The 22,473-nt window shown below is 41.1% G+C and overlaps 2 protein-coding genes across 5 annotated transcripts in view; both read right to left on the bottom strand.

Moving 5' to 3' along the window:
• Ccdc138 (coiled-coil domain containing 138) overlaps positions 1–277 on the bottom strand; it is a gene marked incomplete in the record, with an annotated part of 55,821 nt that extends 55,544 nt beyond the window's left edge. The window contains 1 exon segment of one of the 2 annotated variants that reach the window (XM_013522755.1): positions 2–277. In XM_013522755.1, the coding sequence (XP_013378209.1) occupies positions 2–94 (93 nt within the window). 2 annotated transcript variants of the gene reach the window in all.
• A 1,541-nt stretch (positions 278–1,818) lies between these two features.
• Ranbp2 (RAN binding protein 2) overlaps positions 1,819–22,473 on the bottom strand; it is a 67,312-nt gene continuing 46,657 nt past the window's right edge. Inside the window, exons 19-30 of one of the 3 annotated variants that reach the window (XM_005400808.2) lie at positions 21,374–21,468; positions 15,672–20,472; positions 14,556–14,633; positions 12,394–12,564; positions 11,749–11,841; positions 10,883–11,058; positions 8,996–9,176; positions 6,879–6,980; positions 5,278–5,423; positions 4,193–4,466; positions 3,739–4,073; positions 1,819–3,044 (exon numbers count right to left, since the gene is read on the bottom strand). In XM_005400808.2, the coding sequence (XP_005400865.1) occupies positions 2,739–3,044; positions 3,739–4,073; positions 4,193–4,466; positions 5,278–5,423; positions 6,879–6,980; positions 8,996–9,176; positions 10,883–11,058; positions 11,749–11,841; positions 12,394–12,564; positions 14,556–14,633; positions 15,672–20,472; positions 21,374–21,468 (6,758 nt within the window). In that variant the 3' untranslated portion in view covers positions 1,819–2,738. The remainder of the gene's footprint in view (positions 3,045–3,738; positions 4,074–4,192; positions 4,467–5,277; positions 5,424–6,878; positions 6,981–8,995; positions 9,177–10,882; positions 11,059–11,748; positions 11,842–12,393; positions 12,565–14,555; positions 14,634–15,671; positions 20,473–21,373; positions 21,469–22,473) is intronic. The other 2 variants (XM_005400809.2, XM_005400811.2) reach the window with 2 other exon arrangements.

Genomic DNA, 22,473 nt, shown 5'->3' with positions numbered 1-22,473 from the left:
CCTCGCCGGCGCCGCCGCCCCCGAGCCCGTAGCGGCTCTTCAGACGCTCCACTAGCAAATCCTGCCCCGGCGGCTTCACGACGCGCGGCTCCATGCTCGCCGCGGCTCGGCGGTCTCCCAGGGAACCGCGTTCAAACCGGCGCCGGGGCCGGGCAGCGCGCTGACGCAAAGGCTCGGCTCCCGGGACGCCGGGCGGGGCGAGACGCTGAGGCGGACTCCGCGGCGCATGTGCGCCGAGGCAAAACGGCCCCACCCTCCAGAGGGCAAACGGCGCTGTGGGCGGGGCTCGCAGCACGGGCACGTCATGACGCACTAAATGCCGCCCCTCCGGGGTACGTTGGGCTGTGGGCGGGGCCACCGGAAAGCGACAGGCGGCGCCTAGCACCGGCCCGGTCTAAGGTCCTCGCGTGGCGGGTATTTTCAGTTTACGACGGACGACTCAGAGCTCACTGGTAGTACATCTCTCGTAAACCTGACTGAGCAGGCTTAGGCTTTGTCTACACTCACCGAACACCCGACTTCACCGCAGGGGCCCTGCCCTACGGAGATGACCACCCAGACCAGACCAGGCGGGACGCCTCCCTTCCCGCACGAGCACAAACTTCCTTCAAAAGCAAACCAACCGGCCTTCCCAGTGCAGAGCTCTCTCTAGGCACTCGGTCTCTACTGGTCATCAACTTCAGAACGAGACAGACTGAGGGAACAGCTATGAATTGTGATGCTCAGGTGTGTATGGATCTTTTTTTTTTTTCAGACAGGGTCTTGCTATGCAATGTAGCCCAGCCTGGCCTGGAACTCACAGCGCTGCTCCTGCCTCCCAAGAGTGCGGAGATTACAGGCGTGGGCCACCACGCCCAGCTGACTGGATTATTTTTAAAACCTGAACTGTATTAGACCAATTCAGCATATTACTGTCTAAAGCTTAAAACCAATACTTTTATCCTTAAAGTATTACTTAAAATGTATAATGAATTTCAGCACTTTTAATGAGACAATATAAAATTCAGCCAGTTTGAAAAAAGTACGTATCAACATGCGTTTATAGTAGCATACAGAAACCATACAGAAAACACAAAGTTCTTTCCTGACATGTGACACAAAGGTATTTTCATAAATGCCTCGAGCCACTTCTAAGCATGTTTGGGATACTAATACTGGAAAAGTCAGTTTACATTTGATTTTGTTAAATTTTTGGTAAAGTTTTTAAAGCTTTTGAGTTCGTAACTAATGCTTTATTAGGACAGCATGAAATCTACAAAAGGCCTCTTGAAAAGCATTTGCATTTGTTTAAATTCATGGTAATGGCATCAATGGTCTCCGCTGAAAACTTACAATACTTTTTACATCAATTACACTTATTTCTGAAGAAGTCAGTTCTAAATATTAATTGTGCATATATGTGATCCACAGTTCTCTAAGGTCCAAATGATACAAGTGGCAGGGTAGGCTTCTTTGTAGCAATGTCCCTGCCTCATTGCACTGGGCATTGAATAGGTCAGCAACACAGGATACCCTAAACCTCACCACCTTTCCTCACTAGACAAAAAGAGGTGTCTTCACTGGGACGAACACAGAGGGTCGTAGGGAGTCAATATTCATGAGCAGAACATACAAGAGTGTGTGTTTCAGCTAGATTCCTTGAAGTTTCACACAATAAAAAACATCACCTTTATCAGTTTGCCTAATTTTTGGCAGAAGCTACTTCCAAATACACTTTTGATGTGTATCAACCTTGAGAAAATTATGTGGCAGTTAAATTTCTCCTCAATCGTCCTCCTTACTAGAATGAACAGACAACTAGATGCACAAGTAACAAACTTTTAAATGTCATGGCGGTTATCAATTGTCACTTTATTTCTGCTACAAAATTCACCAGAAAAAAGTACTGCAACAATCTAATATAAAGCAAATCTTTAACCAAAGAACATGGTATAGACCTCTGAAAAATATCCATACTTTTATCACAATAACTGCAAGGAAAAATTCAATTCTATCATCAGGACCAAGCTGAAGTTTCTGAGGTAGTAGAGACAGATAACAAAAAAGTTGAAGAGGAAAAAACTCCCACAAAACTAAAGAAAAAAAATCAACCAGTTTTTAAAAACTATCTTCAAAGGGTACAGGAAGCTTTGCATTTTAAGAAAGAAGGTACTCCACTTAAAAGTTAATTTGAATTATACAGGAGGTGTAAAGATTATACAGAAGAGCACTTTGGTTAACTCTCTACCTTCTCTGGCTCTATTCATTCATAAATGAGCCTGTGTATAAGCAAACACATCAATGGTTAAGATCACCAATATGCGTACTTCAGGTCTAAAATTAAATTATCTGAGTTGTGGTCCCTATATTCATTCAAATCGTAAGTATATACATGCAGGAAGTCCAAACATCTTAAAAGGAATTAAAAATTAAATTGCATATATCATATTCCTTCAATAGTTTGCGAAGGTATATTGCTTTTAACAAGATTAGTATTATTCCACTTTAATATAGATATGTCAGGAGTACATAAACACAAGTACACCTGAAATACATCAGTGTTTAAATTTTTATTTCACACCATGCAAGGTCAATTATAACACATTAAAGAGTGACAACAGCTATAAGCTGCAATTTTACATTTATACATTGGAAACGTCCACTTTCCAAAGCTGAACACAATTACCATATTGTCTATAACAGGTAAGCTTCAATTCAACTGCTTATACAGATAAAATTTACTAAGAAAAACAGTGATTCTATAACTGTCCACATTCTGTGATACTAATTCTTTGACTAACAGAACCTTTGGGAGAACCAAATGATTCAATCTTTTTCACAGTATCCATGCCATCCTTAACAAACCCAAATACTACATGTTTAAAGTCCAAATGTTCTGCCTTTTTCAGTGTTATAAAAAACTGAGAATTATTCGTATCCCGGCCTCGATTGGCCATAGATAATAAGCCAGGGCCAGTATGCTTCACACTGAAGTTTTCATCTTCAAATTTATCTCCATAAATGGACTTTCCTCCTGTCCCATCATGTTTGGTGATATCTCCTCCCTTAAAAAAAAAAGTTTTTTTTTAGTTAGTAGCAGTCCTGAACAATACATGAAAATACACACAGAAGTCATAACAGGGTAAGTCCTAAATACCGAGCTTCCTTAAGAATACAATTTGGAAGTAAAAAATGCAATCTGAAAAATAAATACTTTTGAGAAAAGACAGAAAATAAAAAGGGCAGGCATAGCGGTGCATGCCCCATAATCCCAGTACTTGGGAGGCTGAGGCAGGAGGATCACTGAGTTCAAGGCCTATCTCAAAAAGCAAGACCCTGTCTCAAAAAGTAAGTCAAATAAAATGGATGCTCCTTCACCTTCCGTTTCTGCCAGGTTACACCTGTATTAGAAATGTAGACCTTCTGGTATGAAAGTTTAGGACAGGAGTAGGAAGTTGAGTGGTACTGCCAACTACTGAGCAAGAAAGCTAAAGAAATCTAAAGACAACTTCAGGGTGGAGTCAAGAAGAAATGCTCCAATTTCTTTCTTTTTTTTTGAGACAGGGTCTCACTATGCAGTTCAGGCTGGCCTTGAGCTCATTTTGTAGCCCAGGCTGGTCTTGAACTCGCGAGGATCCTCCTGCCTCAGCCTCCTGAGTGCTGGGATTACAGGTGTGCGCCCCCACGCCCGGCCTTCCAGTTTCTGAAGTTAGTGTGGTACACTGTTCTAGAACTTCTTCTGTGATCATTAATACTTACTTGACAAACAAAATCTGGAATTACTCTGTGAAAAATAGAGTTCCTGAAGCCGAAGCCTTTCTCTCCAGTGCACAGTGCTCTGAAGTTCTCAGCAGTTTGAGGAACAATGTTTGAAAATAACTCCATGGTTATCCTTCCTAGAGGTTCCCCATCCGCACACACATCGAAGAATACCACAGGGTTGGTCTCCTTTGACAACTCTGCTGCCAGTGACACGTGTCCTTTCTGAAGTTTCAATAAATTCTGCTGACATTCTTCAAATTTCTTCTTAAAACACTCAGCCATTTCCTTTGTTTTAAACCTCACTGCAAGCTGTTCCACTTTCGCTTCACCATCTAGTAAAAGAAAAAATGATCTTCATATTAAAATAACTTATACAGTGTGTTACATTTGTTACAGATTTTAGAAAAGTCAAATGACTGGAAAGTAGTAGCATCAACAGGTAGCAACTCACCTGCATAATCCGAGGCAGTCCAAACTAAAGCATTATTAGACACATTTAAGGGTTTTAACTCCATTGTTTTAGTAATAACATGGTTTGCACACACTTTGAAGACCTGGTCTCTTCTCATCAGGATCCGGTAATAATTCTTCATTGTATGCCAGAGAATCTTAATATCTCCAACACCACGCTCCTTCCACTGACTGACATCTCGATCCCATCGATAAAGTTTGGCTCGCTCTTTAAACAAAATTTCTTCATCTTCTTCTCCAGATTTTACTTCTACCTATAAAGAGATGATTATTCACAACTGATGCTTGTAATAAATATGGTAGCACATCCCCCATATCTAAATTTTCTTTTTTTTTTTTGATACTGGGAATCAAACTCAGGACCTTACACTTGCCTGGCAGGCTCTTGTGCTACTGAGCTATATCCCCAGCTCTCTAACATGTTTCCTTTGGAATGACATTAACAGATTTTTTAGTATGAAAACTGATGGTAAGATCCTAAGACTGGGAACAAACCTGACTTGGTGGAGGCAGTAAGACCTACTTTATCTTTACCTGATTTGCTACTATGTAGCATTCATTCTTCTCTAGGAAAGTAAATGCCTTCCTTTCTAGGGCAGAAGTAGTTTCAAAAAGTGCTGCTTCTTAAAAAGATATTAAACAGTGACAGAATGAAAAATGGCAAAAATAATTTTCGTGACAAAACATTCTTAAAAAAAAAAAAGAAGAAAAAAAGGAAAGGTTACTTCCTAATGAAAAATCTTTTGCCAAGTATGAGAACTTACTTTGGTCTCCAGAATTACAAACAAACACGATACTTTCACATATGAAAAATTTTTTTATTTCTTCCCAACAACTGCATCAGCAAGTACAAAACCTTCCAAGCAGGGCTGGAGTGTAGCTCAGTGGTGGAGCCCCTATCTAGCATGCACATGGACCTCGGTTTCGTCCGTCACAGCACACACACGAGCTGGACTGCTAACAAGAAATTCTGAAAGAAACAGTATCCCTACATAACAAGCAAGGCTAAATTTTAACTTCAACTGAAACTCTGCTATGAGTAAAACTTTCATCCCTTGACATTACCTCTGGCAATGACACTATTGGTTCAAAGTGGATGTCTTCACTATGAACTACTTCTTCGTCACTACCGTCTTCATCTTCAACAACTTTACGGCATGACTGTGTTCCAAACACAGCTGCTCCAGTATTCGCCCACTGGAAATTTTTATCTGTTAAATAAATTAGGATATTTAAACAGTGGAGCCTATTTTTATCAACTGTTTACCCAGATTAGATTATCAATGCATCTGATCAACAATGTGAAACAATACATATTAAAAATGTTGAAAATAATACTGTGAAAACTTCAATTCCTATATATAGGAATAAAGCCAACTATAGATTTATAGTTTCAGATATGTCTAACCATATAACAAAATGAACTGATCTGAAGTTAAATAAAAATACAAAATACAGACAAAAAAAGAAAAGCTACTTTGATGAAAAGCACACAAATTTCTGTCAAACCTTAACAACAAAGTATTAAAAAAAAAAAACAGGCAGGTGAGTTGTCTGAAAAAGGTAAGTAACAGGGCAGCAGGGAGAAGGCAGGGGCTAGGCTCCCTCCTGGTACTGTGGGATGGTTACATAAGGAATGCGGTCAGTACACAAATTCTCATTTGGTGTTTTTTTGCAGATAACTGTACCTATATGTGACCAAAATGGATTAAAAACAAACACCACCCGTAAAATGAAAAAGCACACCAATATTATACTAATTCTAAAACCCAAATCTTTAAAAAAAAATCTAAATGTATAGTTAAAAGAACAATGTTACTAAAGTCAGATATATTCTAAAACTGATAGTTTTGCATTTTTCTTAATTACACTAATTTTTTTTGTTGTTGTTGTTTTTTGTTTGTTTGTTTGTTTTTCTCTGGTACCGGGAACCGAACTCACGACCTTGCACTTGCCAGGCAGGCGTTTTTGCCGCTGAGCTAAATCCCCAGCCCCCAATTACACTAATTTAAAAGAAAAATTCTTACTGTTATATTATTGATAAAAAAGGCTTTGATTATTTAAACACTACACAAATGCAAGGAACGGGCTGGGGATGTAGCTCAGCAGTACAGCACCTGCCTAGCAAGCACAAGGTCCTGAGTTCGATTTCTGGTATCAAAAAGAAAATATGGAAGGTGTTATGGTTTATGTCTGTATGTCCCCCCAAAGCCTCATGCGGTCCCGGGGCAGTCTTTTGAAGTTTGATTAAGGGTGTGAGAGCTGCACCCACCCTGGGGTGGACAGTTTGCATATGTAAGGGAGAGGAAGAGAGTGCTTGAGGCCATTCCTCCCCCATTCCTCGCTGGTGTGTGGTTTTGCTGTATTCTGCCGCCCCCATTCCTCGCTGGTGTGTGCTTTTGCTGTGTTCTGCCGCCATGAGCCGTAGCCCTCTGCCATGTGCCACTCTGCCTTGTAATCTGCCAAATACGGACTGAAGCCTCCACAAACTGTAAGCAAAATAAATCTTTCCTTCCTTAATTTTGGGCGTCAGATATTTTGAGAGAAAAGTAACCAAGACAGAAGGAAGGCTGCCTGATTTAGTTACAACACTGAAACAAAAGACTGGTTATTTGTTGTGTATGATTCTGTAACATGATCATTAAAATCTCTCCTCTTGACCTTACCTTTGGAACCAAAAGCAAAATCCCCAGAATTACTAGAAGCCAAGTCTGCAAATGATAGTCCTGTACCACATCCAAATCCAAATGAAACTGTTTTGCTTTCTACTGGCAAAAGGAAAAAACAATTTACTATTTCATTTAACATATACTGAATATCAAAGCTTTACCCAGGATGTAGAAAAAACAGTGCACTTTCTACATTACTAGGTGAGGGAGTTTAGCTACAATTACTCCTTCTAATGAATTTCATAATACCACACCTTTGCTAGAAGTCAGTGAGATGCAAAGTTAGCTACACTAAGCTGGATATAAATGATACAGCTTCGGGGCTGGGGATTTAGCTCAGCGGCAAAAGTGCCTGCCTGGCAAGCGCAAGGTCGTGAGTTCGGTTCCCGGTACCAGAGAAAAACCAAAAAACCAAAACCAAAAACAAAAACAAACAAAAAAATGATACAGCTTCTGCTGTGTAGTCTTTTACATCTTAAACAATCAAAAAGCAGGATTTTATGAAATATCTATTTAAAAACTTTCAATCTTCTCTATTATAAGTAAGCTCATAAAAATCAAATGTCTCATTATTCTTGGTCATCAGACGTTTGGGAGTCTTGTCTGAACTTTTTTTTTTTGCAGGGGGCAGGAACTGAACTCATGACCTCATGCTGGGCAGGCACACGCCTGCCAGGCAGGAACTGTGCCACTGAGCTATATCCCAGCCCTTTTGCTTGAATTTTATCCAGGTTTAGCTGCCTTAGCTGCCTCTGAAAATGCAGACGTTTTAACTTACCTGCCTCTTCCACCAAAGTAAAACTAAAGCAACAATGAATTTACCACTTGTGCCAGGCGTGGTGGTGCACGCCTGTAATCCCAGCACTCGGGAGGCTGAGGCAGGAGGATCGTTGTGAGTTCGAGACCAGCCTGGGCTACAAAGTGAGTTCAAGGCTAGCCTGAACTGCACAGCGAGACCCTGTCTCAAAAAGATTAAAAAAAGGGGGCTGGGGATTTAGCTCAGCGGCACAGCGCCTGTCTGGCAAGCGCAAGGTTGTGAGTTCGATTCCCAGTACCGGAAAAAAACTTAAAAAAAAAAAAAAAAAAAAAAAAAAAAGGCAAACAAAAAAAAAAAAAAGAAAAAAAAAAGAATTTACCACTTGTGACTTTTGAACCTAAAAAAGGTAATGCAGACACAATGCAATGTATAAAGCAAAACAATTTACAGAGATACTTCCTCTATACATAAAAAAAAAAAAAAAAAGGAAATGGAAAGTCAGGAAAAGAGCAGTATTAAATATTTTAGTTACACTAATTAAATACTTAGTTTAGCAACCTTTTACCTATGAGACATTTAAACCCCTATTGCAATATTTTCTACTTCACATGTAACTAAAACATTCTGAGTATGTGTGAGTGGTAACATAATTAACTTAATTCACATAAAGTTCTAATAAAAACACTGTCACAAAGAAAATTACCAAGTAAGTAAACTATCATCTTTTATGCCAAGATAGGTTAGAATCACACTGCTTTCATTTCCCTGATAACCATAACCCTAACTGTGGAATCCCCAGCTGCTGCCTGCTGGCAGACACTATGATTCTCCTGACCATCACTCATATCTTAGGTCTGTTGTTTTCAAGCCTAGCATGGTAGAGTACTCTGTAATCCCAGCACCCAGAAAGCTAAGGCAAAAGATAGCAAATTTAAGCCCAGCCTGGGCAATTTAGTGAGACCCTGCCTCAAAAAATAAGAAGGGCTTGTCTGGGCATGGTGGCATACGCCTGGTAAGCCCTGCACTCAGGAGCCTGAGGCAAGAGGATCACTGTAAATCTGAGGTCAGCCTGGGGTACACAGTGAGTTCAGGGCTGGTCTCAACTACATAGCATAATTTTTCTTATCTCAAAAAAAAGGCGGGGGGGGGGGGGGGTGGAGATGACACTCACTGGTAGAGGGCCTGCCTAGCTCATGTGAGGCTCTAGGTTCAATCCCAGTGCCACAAAAGTTGTCATCATCGTCTTTTCAGTGAGTTTTTACAAGGTACCTTTAGAAGTTTATCTTCAGATCCATCTTCTCAAACTTATATCTGTGTCTGATGTAATGAATGAAAAAATACACAGAGCAACTTCTACCTTGACGTGCAGATGCTGTGTCAGCTTCTGTCCTAGCAGACAAATCCACAGGCTTGTCCACAGTTCCAGAGGAAACAGGTAAAGAAGTGGTGGCTTTGGTGACAGGATCTAGTGCAGCCGGTGTGGTCCCAGCTGAACATGCACCATCAGCTGAACTGGTTATATCCTCCCTCTGGGATTTCTACCAAGAGGTGACAAGACACTAGCTGTTGAGTACTGACTGACAAAAAGGAGGACATAACCTACTTCAAGACACTAAGGGTGTAGACTTCCAGATGATGCACACCCTTGGCTCTATCATTTGCCAGTCTATCATGCCTGGACTGAAACCACAGGGCAGTGGTGGCAAACCTGTGCCACATGTGTTGTTTTTCTTTCAAAACAAAAGTTGTCAATGGTATGAGTTATTTTTTCTAAACTAAAACCTCAGGATTCAGTTTTAACTGGGGTGTTGGCACTTTTCGATATAAGAAGTGGGTTTTGGGTTGCAGTCTGGGTGCTCATCTCTAAAAGGCTCACCATCACTGATACAGAGCAAATGTGGTAAGGCTATAATGAGGCACTAAAAGAAGGATGAAAAATGTACAGGTTCATCTGCATTGCGGGCAGCCAGGAGAAGAGACGGAGAGTCATGGGGATGTCAGAAGGTGCCTTATTCTCAGCTGTTCAGTGCAGTTCACCAGGTCTGCACAGCTGCCCAGGTGCCCAGCTGCCTCCATCGCTCTATTTAGGCGCACATATTCACCACAGCCCACAGCCCCTCTCGTGGCAGTCTGGATTTACACAGTGGTAAAAACACAAGAGTGGCTACGTGCTAGTATCAAGCATGGGTATGTAAGTTATTTACTGAGATCATGAGGTGCACCAACCCCTAATGCACAGCCTGAACTACACGGTAGCCACCTTGTGCTTCGCTTTTTCCTACAGACAAAAATTACTAAAAGTCACACAAAGGATACAACTTAAATGGTGCCCTGAATAGTGCTTCTAGGTATTGTATTTTGAAATTCTTAGGAAAACTCCAATATAGTTTCACTGGCTACCAATCATTACGGAGAAGTGGCTCTAATTTGAAATAATACTGCTCAGGAAATAGCAACACAGGAAATGTTTCCCAATCCAACTACGATGCTAAAATTAACTGTTATATAGGAAGCAAAGATGATAGCAAAAAACTACAAGCCACTATCCCTGATGAATACAAATCTACAAGTCTGACAAAAATGCATGTATGCATGAATTTGATCCCAAATGCCTATGAAAATTATAATATACCATGACCAAGGTAGATTTATCCCAGGTTTGCAATGTTGGTTTTCTAAACATTGAAAAAAATCATTGTCACTCACAGATTTATGATCATAATAGTATCTGACAATATTTTCTATTTAAAACAAAAACTCTCAACTGTGGGGATGGTATATGTGGCAATATGTAATATTAACATTCCATACAAAGAGATTCTTTGTACCTAAAAACGATCCTGGTTAGTAGAATGTGGTGGCGTGTGCTTATAAACTCAGCACTTGGGAGGCTGAAGCAGGAGGAGTACCATGAGTTTGAGGCCAGCCTGGGCTACATACGGAGTTCAAGGCCAGCCTGAACTATACCGCAAGACCCCATCTCAAGAAAGAAAGAAAGAAAGAAAGACAGAAAAAAGGAAGGAAGAAAGGGAGGGAGGGAGGGGACAAAAGAAGAAGAAGAAGAGAAAGAAAAAAGAATCCTGGTCAGGTTTTGACTGGGACCTGCAGCTCCATTTGGGGAAATGTTATCCACTAGCTATGTGGGGTGTTCCGCTGACCTGATCATCTCCTCTACCTGCCAGCCACAACCTGTTACCACCTCGGCATGAGAACGAGCTAGCAGAAACAAGAATGGAGGTCTTACTTGGGCCTCCTGCGCCTTCTGGAGTTCAGCCTCAAAGTCTTCCCCATTTCCGTTGTCCTCCTCAGTATCACTGCAGACACCACAGAAAAAAGTCGGTGGAAGCTTTAATGTATCTGCTTTTGCCTTCTCTTCAACTGTTGGCTTCTTTTCCCAAACAATAACACACTCTTTCTCATCTGAAAAATCCATACAACACAAGCAAAAGAGAAAATGAGATGTCTAACGCTCAAGAGTCATCAGTTTTAACAAATGAATTGGAATAAAGCCTTCTATCAGTTACAATACTTTAATACACATTCATTTTTAAACAAAATATTTGTTTTAACATAAATAAGAAAACAGTATCAGTGTTTGTGACTACAATGCAAAATTGTTAATGACTGGTGCTCTTAAAGTGAGCTTAAAAATGACCTAAGGCCTCCATCTGAATTTGTCTTGTAATAATAGCTATATTAATAAACTGTTGGTGTTTAAAGATCTGAAATATGAGTAGAATGTATTGAACTGTTTAATGTGTAGTTTAGGTACTCAGAAGTATGCATGTAGAATTTACAAAATATGTTCAAATTAAATATTAATTTTAGTATTTGGTTTAGAAAAGCATGTTGTAATGTCTTCACTAAAAAAGCCGGGAGGTCCTCAGTACATGCCACAGACTCAGGTAACAAGGCCTACACATTCTCACGGAGACCAGGACCACAAAAAAGGCCAAAATGCTGTTCACCCAATATTTATTTTAAATATTTACTTTCAGTTATCATGAATGCATTAAACAAAACCAATAAAGACAGAAATGATCAAACTTTCTGGTTTCATTTAACAGATCTGTTTAGAACATAGTATGTTGCCATTTAAACCTAACATACCTGCTAGATTTTCTTCCAATGGCCTACATTTTTCTGAAACATCCAGATAGAGGTTTCCATTTAGTTTCTTGACAGCCATTTCAAAATCTTCATCTTAAAATACAATTGATAATATTAGAAAAAAGAACGTCTAGCCAAGTTCTGAGAGCTTTCTAGCTACCGACCCAGGATCATTTCCAGCTTCCTCCTCCCTGTCTACACAGAGCCCTGTCCGGCCCACCCAAGCCCAGCAGTCCCTCTGCGAGGGGCTCTGCTCACGCACCCTCGTGCCTGGCCCCACAGGGCCGGTCCCCTACACCACTGCTCAACTGATAACAACCACCATAACACACGAAGTTCTCCATCACCAGAAGCCTGTCTGCCTTCTGTTTCTCTCCTAAACTTCCAGGACTTCTGGAAAATATGATCACTTTCAAGTCCCTCAAAACACCTGCCTACCACAAGACAACTATCCAAATAACGCTTGCGTAATGCATGCCATTCTTCTGATCATCACATCCAGTGGTATTTACATGTACACTTATGGTGCATGTTTACCTGTAAGGATCTCTTTGGGAAGTCTTAAAAGTAAGCTTTTAAATTAAGCCATAGTCCAGTTACTGAGATTAACAGGAGCAAAATGCTTTTAAAACACAAAGGATTTACCATCTTCTTCGTCTTCACTAACGTAATCTGGCCTATTCTGGTAGCAGAAGAAGGTGGAAGGAAGCTGGAGCTCGGCTGCCAGGGCTCTTTGCTCAGGACTGGGCGTCAGTTCATACACAATGACAACCTCGTCATCGGAGGCAACAGCTTCAGCTGTTTTCTTCTCCTCTGCTGCGACACAAGTGAAAAACAGAAAGTGGTAAGGACACTGTTGAGCAACCATCAATACACTGAAAATCAAAGACCACGGCATTTGTCTACAGGTCATGACAGCACAATGATAAAAACACACATGCTCTGGTGCAGCCCATGAGCTCTGATCATCATGAATCAGAATTAGCAACCTGGTTTATTTTATTCCCATAAAACTCTTAGAGAGCAAAGAATCTATTTAAAACTAAAAAAATTCTCTTACTTACTAGTTGTTAAAAACAATTATTAATTTATATGTAATTTTAAAAGTGGTGCCATAATCACATTTGGCATTTGAAACAATTCAGCAAAATATCCATGCACTTACAACTGAGAATAATTCTTTAAGAAATTATAAGCAAATATTAGCATACATTTGAAACTAACCCAGGGCCAAACTTCATTAGTTCCTAAGTTAACAGATACCAGCAATGGCAGGTAATTAGAGATGCATTCAGTTTTGCATATTTCCAAGCATACTGCTAGATAAAATTAAGTAAAAATTATCCCATGACAAAGGAATCTAAGAAAATTTCTATGGCTGAAAATATCCTCTTTACTCTGCACCAATGAAAGGGCAAATACTCCAGGAGGAGAAAATAGTATATGTAATCTGCTGTGGTTTATAAAAAATTCTTGGTTAAAGGAACTGATAAAGCAAGTCCATTCTAAAGCATTTCATGCACCCACTGGTGCCAGAGAAACATTCTGCAGTGCAAACATACTGGATTTTAAAGACAGAGTGAAAAAAAATGATGCGAAACATGTTACTAATTTTTTACACTGAGTAGGTATTAATATGATATTTTACATACATGGGTTACATAAAATACACTATCAGGATTGATTTCTTCTGCTCTCTTTTTTAATACCCACTTCTTTTTAGATTTTATCTTCATGTAGCTACTAGAAAGTATAAAATAGTATACATAGATCAGATCTTTCTTTTACTGGGTGGCTCTGCTATAGAGAACTTCTTCTGCAATGTTAAACTTCCTCCTCTCCATTACAAAAAGGGTGCCAATTTCCTAGCTCTGTAAAATACATATTCTCGTTCTAGCTTTGCCATTGGCTGGTAAAGAGTCATTGGGTAAAGTCAGCCTGCCTTACTGGACTTAGTTGCCTTCTATCTCGAGTTTTCATTACTAAGACCTGTACAATTATAATCAGATTCCAAACAAAATAAGGTTCTGTCCTGCTACAGCATATTGGTAAGTCTGCTCTTAGGCCAGGGATGCTTAAGCTAGAGCCCAAGACTGTACAGAAGCACAGTATATGTCTACTTTCCTAGAAGCATCAGAGATTCTAAGAGCTGCCTTAGCTCACAACAGCTGGCATGCTTTCGGAACAAAGGCCCTAGAAATAGGGACTGTCTGTACTTCTCTGGTATGCCCAGAGTGTGCTACTACTGGACAGGAATAGTGAATATCCACCTCCCAACTCTGCTCCTGAAGGTCTGTCTCCAACAGACCCACCATCCTGCTGTTCCAGCCCAGTAGCCTCACCTCCTCTACCAATCATCTGTGCTACATACGTGATATACAACAAAACGGTGGCTGTTAAAACAAGGTCCACTTTCAAATGCAGTATTTTCCAACACCACATACAAACAAAAGTAAATTCCCACAGGGATATACATTGTATATGTGCTGCTGCCACCACACTTGAATGCTGGCAGGCATCAGGGGCTAAAGGCAAAGGCTGGACAAAACACAGATCTTCATTAAGCAGTGCTGACAACAGAGCAATAAAGTACAATAACACAGCAAAAAAATAATGCAATAAGAAAACACAGCTAGCATCCAGGTAAGTTTAAAAAGCAGCATTTAAGGGTATCAGAAGGTACTGTGTTTAAAATGACATTCTTTACCATGCACACTATAGAGTTAAGCACTGAATTTCACACAGCCATGGTTACTCTGCTAGAGATTACTAGCTGCGTCAGTGCACACAGAGAGCACTAGCTATACCTGTGCTCTCTGGCTGGGAAGAAAGGGTGCTGGTCCAAAAGGCCATTGGATTAGATTTAAAAAGGTTAAAATTAAATCCTAAAAAATAAAAGAGTATTTGTGAACATCTTGTGAAACAAAATGAGTACGATTTAAAATATAAAAAGCCAGAGCCCCTTAATTTTTACCAATATAGTTTATGTGTTTATTTATATCACTGCTTTCATTCTTTGCTCATTTAATAAACAGTACCAAGACTAACCTATGCAACGAGCAAACATCTCAGTAACACATATATGTATGTATGTATGTATGCTTGTTTTGTTTTGTTTTGTTTGTTTTATTTTGTGTTTTTCCGGTACTGGGAATCAAACTCACGACATCGCGCTTGCCAGGCAGGCACTGTGCCGCTGACCTAAATCCCCAGCACCCCACCATATATGTAAATAACAAGAAAGTATCAATAACCATGAAGGATGAACATTTTCTTAAAAGGCTCAAACTGGGTATGGTGACACATGCCTACAATCGCTCCTACTTAAGAGACTGAGGCTGGGAAACTGTAGGAAGACTCTGCATTAAAAAATAAATAAATAAATAAAAAGGACTAAGGATATAGCTCAGTGCTTTCTGGATTCAATCCCCAGCACCCTCACCTCCAAAAAGACTCACACTAATGCTCATGATTTACATTTAAGGGTTCTTTTTGCTTACTCACACATTACATTTATCTTCTAGTTATTGAAATCTCTTAACTAACTTACCCACAATCTGTTACTGTTTGAGTATTCACAGGTGAAATCATTTAGGGAGAAAAAAGTCTGCTCATTTTTTGGGTATTCACAAGGCAGGATTTATGATCCAACTCTGACTAAAACATTAGTATCCTACAAATAGCGTGCATTGAGACAAACAGTAAAACAAAGAAGTTATACTTAACTGTAAAGACGAAGCACAAAAAATGGAGAACAAAGCTTTCGTAAATGGGGAGGGGTTGAAGGGAGGGTAGGGGAATGGGGAAAAAGGAGGATCAACTTATCTCATGTACCAGTACAAACTCTCTAGGATGAATGTGACCATTATGTATACCTCAAATGTACCAATAAAATCTGATTTAAAAAAAGACAGCGCACTCACCCTTCACTGGTGTTGCAAATGCATGATTAGCTGGAGGCTCTTCCTTTGGGAGGGTGGTGAAGAGACTCTTGACCCCACCATCTGAAGACTGTCTGTGGCCAGCATCCTGTGATGGCTCACGTTCCCCAGGCTCCACTTGTCTTTCAGATTCCGTCTGCACCTCTGAATTGGTCTCTCTGTTACTTTTCAAAGGTGTGTTAAAACTAAATCCGAACAAAGATCCAGTAGCCGAACTGTTGCCAAATGTGAATGGTTTTGATTTTTCACTACTAAAAATGCTCTTAACAGACTCTGAACCAAATACAAACTTGGGGGGCGAAACTACTGCTTTCGTTGTGGTTTCAGACGCACCAGGTACCTCTGCGCTCTCAGAAACTGCATCTGCCACATCGTCACCCGGAATCACATCTGTCCTCTCTCTTGTAGTTTCCTCTAACACAGCTACAGCGATTTTGCCACAGGGCGACTCTCTGGGCGTGCTTGAACGAGAAACATGAGGTGTTATCAAACAATCTTTTTCTTGGGCTGCTTTTGCTTCATCAAAAATTTTCTTAAATGAGTCTGCAACATCTTGTAGTTTAAAACGGACAGCTAAATGTTCTACTTTTCTTTCTCCATCTGCAAAATCACACGCAGTCCACACCCACACTCTTTCTGTCCCTTTCATGGTTTGCAGAGTCATGTCTGGAGTTATCCTGTGATTGGCGCACAGTTTCAACACCTGGTCTCTTCTCATCACTATGCGAACTTGCTTATTATGGTAATTCTGTAAGATCTTGATGTCACCGATGCCCCTTTCTTTCCACTGGCTGACATCTTTATCGTATCTATAGAGTTTTGCTCTGTGACTAAAAACCACCTGTTCGTTCTCCTCCCCGCTGGACACTTCGACTAGGTCAGGTAAGGGTACAACAGGCTCAAAGTACTGACCATCTCTCTCCTCTTCCTGAGTCACATCTGACTCTTCATCAGTGCCCACCGAAGCTCCACTCTGGTTCAACTTGGCAGGCGATTTAGACGGGCTCAGTGCAGATTTGAAACTGAAGTTGAACCCAGTGGTGGACTCCCCAAAGCGGAAGAGGTTCTTCCTTACGGGGCTGCTGGCCAGCGGTGAGGCGTGAACAGAGCTGCTGCTGATGCTGTCGTCCAGAGCCTCTTCCCGCAGGTCGTAGTTGTCCCACTCCAGCGAGGGCCCCTGGTTCTCGGGGCTGCGCCTGATCCCTGCATCTGCGGCACTGGTAGCACCTGCAGCCGGGCCACTGCTCTCCTCATCCACCACCTTTGTCTGGTCATTCGTCAAAAACGTCTTGAAATCTTTCAGCCCACTCTTCATCTCCTCAGCTCTCTGTATCAACTTGGCAGCTCTACCAGTATCTACAAGTTTATGTGGGGTCTGCAGGGGAATGTCTAAGAGAAGTCGCTGGCACTCCTCAAACTTCTGCTTGAACTCCTCCGCCAGTTCTGGTGTTTTGAATTTTGCCGCCAGCTGCTCCAGCTTAGCATCGCCGTCGGAGAAGTCACTAGCCAGCCACATCCACGCTCTGTCTGAGCCAGACAGGGGCTTGAGGTTCATAGTGGTTGTTATCCAGTGATTGGCACACACTTTCAGAACTTGTTCTCTTCGCATCAACATCCTCAGCTTGCCATTGACCTCATTTTTGAGAATTTTTAAGTTCCCTAAACCTCTTTCTTTCCACTGACTTATCTCAGCATCAAACCTGAATAACTTCACCCGCTGTGAGTACAGAACCTTCTCATCTTCCTCTCCCGTTACCAGCTCCACCTTCTCAGGCATCTGCACAACGGGCTCGAAATGAATGTCGTCACTGTCCTCAGTCTTGTAGGCATCATCATCTTTCTCTACATCAGCACAGGTGCTGGCCTTCTCAGACGTTTTACTACTTTGTGATGAGAATAACTTTTCTCCAGCACCTGAAAATCCCTTGAAATTAGGGTCTTTCTTTCCAAACTGAAACCCTTCTCCTGAAGTTGATTTTGCAAGATCTGCAAAGGTGAAAGTGCCACTCTGTTGCCCAAAAATTACACCACTCCCATTTTTCTGGCTACTAACATCCTGAACCTGAGAACCACTGTCATTTTCAAGGTGCTTTTCATTCTTTTCTTGATTTCCTTGTTCCTGAATGCCAAACTTAAACCCATCAGCAGACACAGGAATGGAAAAACTAAATCCTTCTTTTATTGACTTAAATTCCGTGTTAGAAGAACCCTGAAATGTAAATGAAGGGGTATTTTCTTGTTCCACGTGCCCAAACTTAAATCCTTGCTCTGTAATGCCAAATTTAAAAGTTTTTTCTGGAAAGTTACTTTTAAACCCTGTTCCCACCTGACTCCCAGAAGACTCACTGAGCTTTGTTTTTGAGCCTTCTGTGAAAGCTGAAGGAGCTTCTACAGTGGGTTTATGGGTAGGTTTACAAGCATCACAAGCCACACATTTTGAGGAAGAACTCTCATTTTGTACCAAGCAAACACTACAATCCCCCTGCCCTTCTTTTATGGTGAACACTCCTTCAAATCCATTCTTTGGAGTCCTGCCTGTGACGGCAGAGGCAGGCACTGGAATGGCAGGGGCAGGCTGACTCTGTTTACTTGGATTCTGACAAGCAACACACTGGGTAGCACTTGCTTCATTTCGTACAAAGCACTCACTGCAATCCCACTGCCCTTCCTTTCTGGTGAACATTCCCTCAAATCCGCTCTTTGGAGCCTTGCTTATCTCTGAAGACCCAAACTTGGAAGAGGCAGGTGCTGGAACAGTAGAAGTAGATGGACCTGGCTCAGCTGGATTCTGACAAGCCACACATTTTGCAACATTTGCTTCGTTCCGGACTAAGCATGAACTGCAATCCCACTGGCCTTCCTTCTTAGCAAACATGTCCTCAAACCCACTGTTTGGAGTTTTACTTATCTCTGAAGTTCCAAACTTAAAAGAACCAGGTACTGGCACAGAAGTAGTGGGAAGACTCTGTTTTCTTGGGCTCTGACAAGAAATACATTTTGAAACGCTTCCCTCATTACGCACCAAGCACACGCTGCAATCCCACTGTCCTTCCTTTGCAGAAAACACAGATCTGAAATCGCTGTTGGCAGACACAGGAAGATCCCCCTGACCAAATTTAAAAGAAGTGTGCACAAACGAAGACGCACTTTTGTTAGGAGATTTTGTATTCTGGCACGCAATGCACCTGGATACAGTAGGTTCATTTCTTACTGAACAAACACTGCAATCCCAGTGACCCTCCTTCTTTGGGGTCATTAATGGAAATCTGTCTTGAACACTTTCTGGACTGGTTTTGGGAACAGAACCAGTTTCCATTAATGGCAAGCCTCGGAGCTCTTTACTGCTCGGGTTTAGGTTTTGACATGATACACACTTCTTAGCACTGGCAGCATTCTTCAGTGAGCAGCTGCTACAGTGCCACCATGATCCTTCTTTCTTTGGAACCTGAAATTCAAAATTCTTATTTCCAGCATCAGACTTGCAAACATCCTTGTTATCATGACTTGTGGCTTCTTTTACGATTCTGATGGTCTGGTTTGGTGCTACAGCTACATTTGTTCCTGCTGCTTTTAAAATACTCTGGGCCTCTTCAAACTTGCACTTAAAAAGTGCTGCTTCGTCAGGGGTTTTAAACCTAATAGCTAGCTGTTCTGGTTTTGGTGACTCATCCGCATAATCAAGAGCATGCCACACAAAAGATCGGTCCGACCCTGCATTTGGTGTCAGTTTCATATCTGGACTGATGTAATGATTGGCACAGATTTTCAATACTTGCTCTCGTCTCATCAGAAGACGAATTTTACCAGATGTCTTATGCCTTAGTATTTTCACATTGCCAACCCCACGTTCCTTCCATTCTTTGCATTCTCCATCAAAACGGAACAATTTTGCACGATTACAAAAGAACTCCTCTTCATCTTCCTCGCCTGTTTTCACTTCAATCTTATCAGGAAGAGGTACCACAGGCTCAAAGTGAGGGCCGTCATCATCATCATCCCCATGGGCACTGCCCCCGTCTCCCTCATGATTCTTACTTGCCAGCTCTGGAGCAGGTGTTCCAAACACAGATTTTCCAGACCCATGAAAAGTAAACATATCATCACTTCGGCGAAAGGCAGGATTCTTTTGCTGACCTGGTCCCATATTTTCTGTAAATGAGATTCCAGACACATTTTTGCTTCCAAAATTGAATGTATTTCGAGGACCAATGGTTTGACCAGGAACTGGTTTTGGTCCACTATAGCCATCTCTTTGCAAAGGTTTATCTGAAGTCAGGAGGCCTAACAGGCTTTCACTATTATTGTAAGCTGTAGAAGGGGGGTGTGTTACAACTTGCGGTGAAGAAAACGTAAAATCCCCATCATTTGATTTGAAATTTGAGTTAAATTTAAAAGGAGTTGGCTGTGTACTATGAGTGGGTGTTGTCAAAGATGGCCTTATTCCTTCACCAGGCATTGGCTGAACAAAATTTGGTTTTCCAAATTCTATAACCTTAGACTCTGCAGATCTTGACACATGAGCTCCAACTGGAGGTTTTGTAAAGTATCCTGGTTCTGGCAAAGGTGGATTTGTGCTTGTCTGCTGAACATTGTAATTAAAGTAATCATCACCCCTGGGCGACAGAATTCCTGTTGCAGGAGACTCAAAACGCAGCGGAGGACCATACATCTCCTGAGAGAACATACAAGCCGATGAGCTTTGCACCGGTGGTGTGTGCATCTGCTGTGAGTAGGCATAAATATGCTGCTGGGGTGGAAGCCTATTCATGCCATAAACTGGACCCTAAAAGGAAAAGATAAAACATGTTGTAGATTGTCTGCAAGACTACGGAGAACTGGACAGACATCAATTCTAACAAACCTCACACATGAGTACTACAAGGGAAAGAAAGTACCACTGTGGTTCAGACATATCCACTCATTAAGAAAAGGCAACCTTACTACATACAAAGCTGCTCACATATGGTATATGCCTGGCATACAATGAAGAGTAACTCATATGGCATCTTAAAAGTCTACACCTACACAAAATAATTACCTTCTTCATGCCTACAGAGTTTACTGAATGATGTTAAAAACAGTAATGATGATAAGAAAGACATTATCATGAACATCTGTCAATGTGCCAAATGGGCACTGTTCTCAACACATTATCTCACTTTAATACCCTCATGAACCCCATGAATTCAGGTATTATCTTCATTCTACATATGAAGCATATGAGGAATAAAGAAGGTAAGAAACTTGCCCAAGAGCACATTAAGCAAAAGAGAATGGGTCTAAATGTGCCCTAACCCTCTGTCAAAGCCTTCACATTCCACTACAGCTGTAGTATCAGATCTTAATTCAGAGTTATGTAACTGCATTGGCCTGCAAATACTTACCACACAGTGGTTTGGCAAGGATATTCTAGTCCTACTTCTGTCAAACAGAAGGATGAAGGACCAACCACCACCACTCCCACTTAAAAAATATTCTAAATGTTCACACTTATCATTATCACAGAAAAGGAAGGTGACTATAAGTAACGTACAACTTCTGTTATCTGGAAAGGAATTTAAAATGTCTGTACCTTAAGGGATATATAAGCTTTAATACTGAACTACTACCCTGAATTTCTTTAAAGAAAGCCTAAATAATTAAAAAGGAAACAGTTGTAAATGTATAAATGATTCCTTTGTTACCTTTGTGGGAGTAACATTAGCTGCTGGTCTGAGAAGATACTGGGAATTATATGCTGGTGACTGACTATAATATACTGAAGGGCCGGTAGTTGCAACTAAAAAAAAAAAGGGGGGAGCACTGTTAAAATCTGTATCACAGTAAAAGGACTATCTAGGCAAGAACTATAAATACAAAGGTAAAGAAATCAATGAAAGATTTAACTACACTTTCAATTTTCCATATATCAAACAAATGACAAACTAGGAAAACTGCTACACATGACAGAGTAAGACAACAGCACTGCCAGTTAAGAAGGTGCTTAACGAGCACCCAAAAGAGAGCCTAGAAGAAACCAGACGATCCATTTTCTAACATCTGCAGGCTGCAAAAGCAGTCATTAGACTGTCGACATCAGAAATCACAGAAACACAAAGTCACAAAGGAGGACTCAGGGATCAGAACTGCATCTGACGGGCTCAGCTACGTTACAGATGTGAGGGAGCCTCAAAAGCCTCTAGAGTGACGAGGTTATTACACTCTGGAAACCCATGTGAGCGTGCTCAGGCCAAACTCACTGGACAAATTCACCAAAAGATTTCACAAGCAACATAAACCGCGTGCCTTAAAAACAACAAAGCTGGGTGTGGTGGTGAATGCCTTTAATCCCACCACTAAGTAGGCTGAGGCAGGAGAAATCACTGTGAGTTCAAGGCCGTCAGAAGAACTACATAGTGAGACCCTGTCTCAAAAAGCAAAAACAAAAACCTGATCTACATAAAAACATTCATGCTGACGTACAAACTATCTGCTCCACCTACTTTGAGTTTTACCAGAAACCAAACAGAAAGGTACCCCATATTAATGGCAAAGTACAGTCCTGCACTTGATCTATCTTTAGCACAGAATTCTAGGAAACAAAACAAAGATCTTTTATGTCTATGTATGAAAGAACTGGAATTTTTTGACCCAACAAGTGCCATGTCATTGATTTTGAAAAAGCACTGAAAGTGCCCTAGAAAAGCCTAGGTGGAAATCAATGTCTGAATGTGAAAACAGAATGAACTTCCTGAACCACTCTGAAGAGGAGATAGGCTCGCGACACAGAACAAGCTGATACGCG

The sequence above is a fragment of the Chinchilla lanigera genome, unplaced genomic scaffold, assembly GCF_000276665.1.
Source record: "Chinchilla lanigera isolate Chin_1 unplaced genomic scaffold, ChiLan1.0 scaffold00069, whole genome shotgun sequence".
Classification (NCBI taxonomy): domain Eukaryota; kingdom Metazoa; phylum Chordata; class Mammalia; order Rodentia; family Chinchillidae; genus Chinchilla; species Chinchilla lanigera.
Note: the sequence above shows the minus strand (reverse complement) of the source record. Positions and strands in the feature narration are given on the sequence as shown.